The sequence below is a fragment of the Oncorhynchus masou genome, chromosome 23, assembly GCF_036934945.1.
Source record: "Oncorhynchus masou masou isolate Uvic2021 chromosome 23, UVic_Omas_1.1, whole genome shotgun sequence".
NCBI lineage: Eukaryota > Metazoa > Chordata > Actinopteri > Salmoniformes > Salmonidae > Oncorhynchus > Oncorhynchus masou.
The window spans coordinates 20,892,625-20,900,085 of record NC_088234.1 but is presented as its reverse complement, the minus strand read 5'-3'; the positions used below and the strand labels follow the sequence as shown (position 1 = coordinate 20,900,085).

General features: G+C 46.1%; 1 protein-coding gene across 4 annotated transcripts in view; it reads left to right on the top strand.

Moving 5' to 3' along the window:
* Nucleotides 1-4,514: 4,514 nt before the first annotated feature.
* LOC135510532 (RNA-binding protein FXR1-like) overlaps nt 4,515-7,461 on the top strand; it is a 29,151-nt gene continuing 26,204 nt past the window's right edge. For all 4 annotated transcript variants that reach the window (XM_064931542.1, XM_064931540.1, XM_064931541.1 and 1 more), the window contains exon 1: nt 4,515-5,211. In XM_064931542.1, the coding sequence (XP_064787614.1) occupies nt 5,161-5,211 (51 nt within the window). In that variant the 5' untranslated portion in view covers nt 4,515-5,160. The remainder of the gene's footprint in view (nt 5,212-7,461) is intronic.

Here is a 7,461-nt window from a genome sequence, read left to right as displayed (position 1 = left end):
AGTAGTACATTCTAAAATTGGGGAGGTTTAAGCCCCCTTGACTGTAATCAAGGGTCAGTTTATCCAGGCCAACCCTAGGGGTTTTGCCGTGCCAGATAAACCGTCTGGTCAGCTTGTCGAGAGAGGAAAAAAATGCTGTGGGAACAGGGATAGGGAGAGATTGAAACAGATATAGAAACCTGGGCAGGACATTCATTTTAATTAAATTGATTCTACCCAGTAGAGTGAGAGGTAAGTCCATCCATTTACAAAGGTCAACCTCCACCTTTTGCAACAAACTGGCCAGATTGAGTTTATAGACGTTGTTCAGATTACCGTCCACCATTATGCCCAAATATGTGAAGCCCATAGGCGACCATCTGAAAGGAAACTTGTGCTTGATGGTATGATGGTCAAAGACAGACAACGGTAAGATTTCGCTTTTATCAAGATTGACCTTATATCCAGAGTAAGAACTATAACACTGTAGTAGGATCTGCAAGTGAGAGAGGGAGTGTTCTGGGTTTGTTAGAAATAAGACAAGGTCGTCCGCAAAGAGTGATAATTTATGGGTATGGGGCCCACCTCAAAGCCATGTATGTCAGGGCACGTTCTAATAGCCTCAGCCAATGGTTCGATGGCGAGGGCAAAGAGGTGGGGGCTAATTGGGCAACCTTGTTTGTTCCCCCTATAAAGAGGGAAAGAGGAGGAAGTAATCCCATTGGTAGCAATCCTAGCTTTAGGAGATTTGTAGAGTGATTTTATCAAATTTACAAACACGGTACCTAAACTGAACTTTTCCAAGACGCGAAAGAGGTATGGCCATTCAACCCTATCAAAGGCCTTTTCAGCGTCGAGGGAGACTGCGACACTAGGTATTTTGTTTTTGTTAGCAAGGTGAATTATATCAAAGAACCTTCTGAGATTGTTGGAGGACAATCTATTAATTATGAAGCTAGTCTGATCTGGGTTGACCAACAGGGGAAGACATGACTCCAGTCTCTTAGATAGCATCTTGGTGACCAGTTTACAATCTGTGTTAAGGAGAGAGATTGGTCTATAGGAGGCGCACTTCAGCGGGTTTTTCCCTTTCTTGTGGATAAGTTTCTTTTTTTGCGAAGAAAAAGGAGGGAGGTCTGCCTCTGTGCATTGATTATAGAGGTCTAAATGCCACAGTGGGGTTTAGTTACCCACTACCTCTCATCGCTACGGCGGTGGAATCATTTCACGGAGCACAATTTTTTACAAAACTGGATCTCAGGATATAGTCTAGTCTAGTGCGTATTCGGGATGGAAACGAGTGGAAAACTGCGTTTAGTACCACATCGGGCCACTATGAGTACCTTGTCATGCCGTATGGGTTAAAGAATGCTCCAGACGTCTTTCAATCCTTTGTAGATGAGATTCTCAGGGACCTGCACGGGCAGGGCGTGGTTGTCTATATCGATGATATTCTGATCTATTCCGCCACCCGCGCCGTGCATGTGTCTCTGGTACGCAAGGTGCTTGGTAGACTGCTGGAGCATGACCTATACGTCAAGGCTGAGAAGTTTGTGTTCTCCAAATGAGCCGTCTCCTTCCTGGGTTATCGCATTTCCACCTCGGGGGTGGTGATGGAGTGTGACCGCATTAAGGCTGTGCGTAATTGGCCGATTCCTACCACGGTGAAGGAGGTGCAGCGGTTTTTGGGGTTTGCCAATTACTACCGGAGGTTTATCCGGGGTTTTGGCCAGGTAGCGGACCCCATTACCTCACTGCTGAAGGGGGGGCCTGGGTGTTTGCGGTGGTCGGCAGAGGCGGACAGAGCCTTCAATAGGTTGAAGGCGCTGTTCATGGATGCACCTGTGTTGGCGCACCTGGACCCCTCTCTAGCATTCAAAGTGGAGGTGGACGCGTCCGAGGCTGGGGTGGGTGCCGTGCTATCACAGCGCTCGGGTACACCACGAAAACTCTGCCGCTGCAGTTTCTTTTCAAGGAAGCTCAGTCCGGCGGAGCGTAACTATGATGTGGGGGACCGGGAGTTGTTAGCGGTGGTCAAGGCCCTGAGGGTGTGGAGACAGTGGCTTGAGAGGGCTAAGCACCCCTTTCTCATCTGGACTGACCACCAGAATCTGGACTATATTCGGGCAGCTAGGAGACTGAATCCGCTTCAGGCAAGGTAGCCATGTTCTTCACCCGATTCAGGTTCACTCTGTCTTATAGACCAGGCTCCCTGAACATAAAGGCCGACGGGCTGTCCCGTCTCTATGACACAGAGGATCGGTCCACCGAGCCTACTCCGAATCCTTCTAGCCTCGAGGCTGATGGCACCAGTGGTATGGGAGGTGGACTCGGACATCGAGCGAGCGTTACGGGTGGAGCCTGCGCCTCCTCAGTGTCCGGCTGGGCCTAAGTACGTGCCGCTTGGTGTCCGGGACCAACTGATTCGGTGGGCTCACACCCTACCCTCCTCGGGTCATCCTGGGGTGGCGAGGACAGTGCGTGTCCTCAAGGGGAAGTATTGATGGCCCACCTTGGCTAGGGACAGTAGGGTTTATGTCTCTTCCTGTTCGGTGTACGCCCAGAGTAAGGCTCCTAGGAACCTTCCTAGAGGGAAGCTACAACCCCTCCCCGTTCCACAACGGCCATGGTCTCACTTATCAGTGGATTTCCTGACCGATTGCCCCCCGTCTCAGGGGAACACTACAGTTTTGGTGGTAAGTCCTGCCATCTCCTCCCGTTGCCCGGTCTCCCTACAGCCCTACAGACTGCGGAGGTGTTATTTCCCCCCGTCTTCCGGCACTACGGGGTGCCAGAGGACATCGTCTCTGATCGGGGTCCCCAGTTCACGTCCCGGGTATGGAGGGCGTTCATGAAGCGTCTGGGGGTCTCGGGCAGCCTGACCTCCGGTTATCACCCGAGAGTAATGGGCAGGTGGAGAGAGTGAACCAGGAGGTGGGTAGGTTTCTGCGGTCGTATTGCCAGGACCGGCCCAGGGAGTGGTCTAGGTACGTCCCTTGGCCCAAAACTCACTCCGTCACTCCTCGACGAATCTATCACCGTTTGGGCTACCAGTCGGTCCTGGCACCTTGGCATCCGAGTCGGATGAGGCTCCTGCGGTGGAGGAGTGGGTGCAGCGCTCTAAGGAGACCTGGAGGGCCGGCAGGAATCGCGCAAACAAGCCAGTGGTCGGCAGAAGAGGAGTGCTGACCGCCAACGCAGTGGGGCCCCCTGCCTCCTGCGCCTGACTTCTTCCTCCACTACACCCCGGGCGTTACACCATTCTTGCTCTTTTTCAACTAAATGGTTTATGTCACCATAGATCTGTCAGACCCATGTGGCAAAGTCATTATAGCTGTCACTATTCTTGACCTGTGAAACCTAGTTTCTAGTCACCACAGCTGACCCCTCAAGCAGGGACAACATTCCCCCTGGTCCTCCAGATCACACTTAAAGGGGAAACCTGCAGTTCACACAATAACAAAGAGGCCACCAGACCGCTCTTTTTGGTAAAAAGCTGAGGGATAGCACTAGAGAAATGTAACTACTCTCAAATTCATAGAAAAAGCTATGGATGCAAGGACAGAAGTTTTAACCATGTTTTAAAGCTATACAATGTTTTTTTTACAATTGGATTGATTACAAACAATGGAGTAAAGCATGCTTATATTTTGTGTTCTGATGGAGTGTGACAGTTGAACTAAGCTCCTGCTGCGTTAATAAGTGATTTTCTTCAAGATTCAGTTGGTATAATGTTATAGCATTCATTTCAAAGTCCAAAGATGGATGTAGCAATTGCTGATTAACCCCTTTAAATTAATCAGATCAGCACTACCACTTTGAGACACTTTTTGAATAGGTGCCCTGGTCCATAATAGTCATTCATGGTCCCTCAGATGGGGTTTTGTAACTTTGGTTCTTGCATAATGTAACAAATGACTGGGCACTGATTGGTAGAGGGCTCAGTCAGCTGTTACAAGCTCTCCTTTACAGGTTTGGCAGGGGTAAGCCGTCATTGTATAAAAAATACCTCTTAACTAGGACTGGACATTGAGGCCGTTTTTTCTGAAAGTATGTCACTTTACTTGCAAATGTGAATACCTGCATTTTCACATTTCTATATACCCGGTAGCCTACTAATGGATCTAAAAAAAAACGTGCAAAGTGTACATTGTTTTTCTTCCACAAATATTTATTTCATATGAATATGAATGTGGTCTGCACATTTATGAACGTGATTTGATCATTTTCATAGACTACCCCTGGACTCAATTAAATCACAATAAGGATGGGAATGTAGAGGTCCACAAAATTAGCTTGCCATTTGAGCCAGTAATTTGGGTAACATAACTGACAGGCAGTATCTCCAATAGAGATGCCTAAAATAGATATTTGGCTCAATTATTGGATGAAACACAGACCGGCCTCTAACTGTTGAACCAATGAAAAATATCTATATTTGATTTGCGGTCATGTTGACCAATGATAAGTCAGTATGCTATTTTGGGTGTATCTTTCAAGAATGCGGGGTGGGCTTATCGAGATCATTCAGTACCTCACTGATGTACTCTGTCGGCGTGCGTTTGAGGGACGGGTGGTTGGAGTATTAGGAGTTGTCGGGCGATAGTGCACCACAAACGCTTAGTTCGGGAGGATACTTTTTTTGATAAAATATACTTAAAAACAACAAAAGGAATCCCAGCGATGACTTAATACAGTAACATCTCTCCGACTGCTGCATGTATACGCCTGTTTTGGCATCCCGCAAGTGACGGAATCAAGGTGTCGGTGATAGCTAGCTGCTTGCTAACATCTTCCTTTCACATAGCATCATTAGCTTTGAAGCACATTGCAACTAGACCGCCGCGGGCCCCCTCAACGCAGGACAGCACCTTGCTAGTGCCGTTGCACGCTAGCTAACAAAGGTATCGTCGATAGTTTGCTAACGTTAGCTAGGTAGTGAGCTAACGTGAAGTTGACCGCTGGAGACGCTAACGTTAGCTATTCGTTGATCCCATAATCAACACCCAACTCCCCGATCCCTTCACCCCTCTCCCTCCACCTCCCGAAACACTGGAAATCCACAAGCGGCCGGAGAGCGGCGACGGGCCAGCGGCAGAAAAGCTGGGGGTGGTACCGGAACCACACGGAGTCGTAGCGGCTCAATCAGAGAAGCCCAGTCGTGCGGACCTACCGACGACTATGGACGGGCTGGCGGTGGAGGTTCGCGGTTCGAACGGGGCCTTCTACAAGGTAAATGAAATAGTGCAGTGATTAACGTTAGCTAAGGATGCACAACTGGTAAACAATTGCAAATATTGATGTCGACAGAGTTTTGTTCTAACTAGCTAGCAAATACCAACTAGCGTTGGTAACGTTAACTAACTAGCTGGCAGATTTGGTTAGCAGCATCATTCATTGAGAGTAGGCCCAAAAAATGTTAAGATCGCTATTCCTAGATTTTTTTTGTTCATCAGGTCACCGTTGGCCATTGTGGAGCACGCTTGTTGTGGCCTGGTTTTGGTCAATTCAAAATGTCAATTTTACACTTTTCTGTCTTGAGCTAGTCAGCTAACCATCTTCTCGGGACACTCCTTTCTTTGGTAGGAGTTGCTAGCTAATCACTCACATTTGCTAGCGAGAATAAGGGCGGTGGAAGGATGGACAATCTAAAATGTTATGAGATCTCGACCTGTTTGTTTACTGTCCCGGGTGAGACATAGCAAAGTAAGTAGCCTAACTGACGTAATGTATTTGATTCGTCTTTCTAAGCAGGTACCTACCATAAAGCTGTTAAATTATTTCCACTTTCTCACATTGTTCCCGAAGTTTTTCTAACAATTTCTCGTTCAAACGAGGAGGCTGAGTCAGCCTACGTTAGTACAGTGAATCAAATTATTTACATTCATAGTCAGTCATATCATGACTGTTTCCAAACATCACACTACAGTGACAACCAAATTAGGTGACTCAACATAAGGGAGTCAATGCATTCATTTTCATTATGAGGATGTCAGTTATGACTACATTTAACTTCAGTAAGGCAGAAGTCCCTGTGCAAATGCTTGCTGTAGTTTAGTAAAACAGACAGTTTGTGTACTGGCAGACAGTTGAATAGGCCCTAGTGATTTGCTAATGGTTGAATGGCTCAGTTGAGCCTGCCTGACAGTAACTGAAGAACTGAAGCAGGTGTTGGTGGAACAGGTGATCCTAATCTCAGCACTCTTCCAGTCCAAATTTTTATTCACTCTGTCCTGTTTTTTCTCTAGCTCTGCTCTCCCCTTGTGGTTTAACCCCCTCAAACTCAAACTCTGGACCTCAAAGACAGTTCCACTGCATTTTTTTTATTGTTTCCATCTAATTAGGGATGGATTTAGACCTTGGAGACCAGGTGGGTGCAATTAATTATCAGAACAGAACCAACTGGTTCAGGATCTCGTAGGGTAAGAGTTTAATACCCCTGGTTTGGACTATATTCATTCTCCTCCTCCTTCACACCTGTTCTGTTAACTTTGTGACATTTTGTCTCTACGGCCTGAAAGTATACAATCCATTCACCTTTACAGTGCCTTTAGAAAGTATTCACACCGTTTCACATTTTGTTGCCTTACAGCCTTCATTTAAAATGCATTAAATTTGTAGCTGACCTACACACTACCCCGTGACGTCAAAGTGGAATTGTGTTAATGAAAATGTTTACCTATTCATTCAAATGATGAGCTGAAGTGTCAATATGTGTTCAATCCCTTTGTTATGCTAGCCTAAATAAGTTCAGGAGTGAAAATGTGCATAACAAGTCACATAAGTTGCATGGACTCTCTATGTGCATTAAGTGTTTTAACATGCTTTTTGAATTACCCCATCTCTGTACTCCACACATACAATTATCTGTAAGGTCCCTAAGTCGAGTAGTGAATTTCAAACACAGATTCAACCACAAAGACTTGGATGGTTTTCCAATACCTTGCAAAGAAGGGCACCATTGATAGATGGGTACAAAAAACCCACATTGAATATACCTTCGAGCATGGTGAAGTTCATTACGCTTTGGATGGTGTATCAATACATCCAGTCACTACAAATATACAAGCGTCGTTCCTAACTGTTGCTGGAGAGGAATGAGGGTTACGCCGGGATTTCACTGAGGCCAATGGTGACTTTAAAACAGTTACGAAGTTTAATGGCTGTGATATGATTGCACTGAGGATAGATCAACAACATTCTAGTACTCGACAATACTAACCTAATTGACAGAGTGAAAAGGAAGCCTGCATAGAATAAAGTAATGTGGCAAAGCAATTCACTTTTTGGCTTGAATACAAAGTGTTATGTTTGGGGCATATCATTTACATTACATTTACATTTAAGTCATTTAGCAGACGCTCTTATCCAGATATCCAACACATTACTGAGTATCACCACTAATTTCCAGCATAGTGCTGTCTGCATCATGTTGTGGGTATGCGTGTTATAGTTAAGGACTGGGGTTTTTCAGGATAAAAA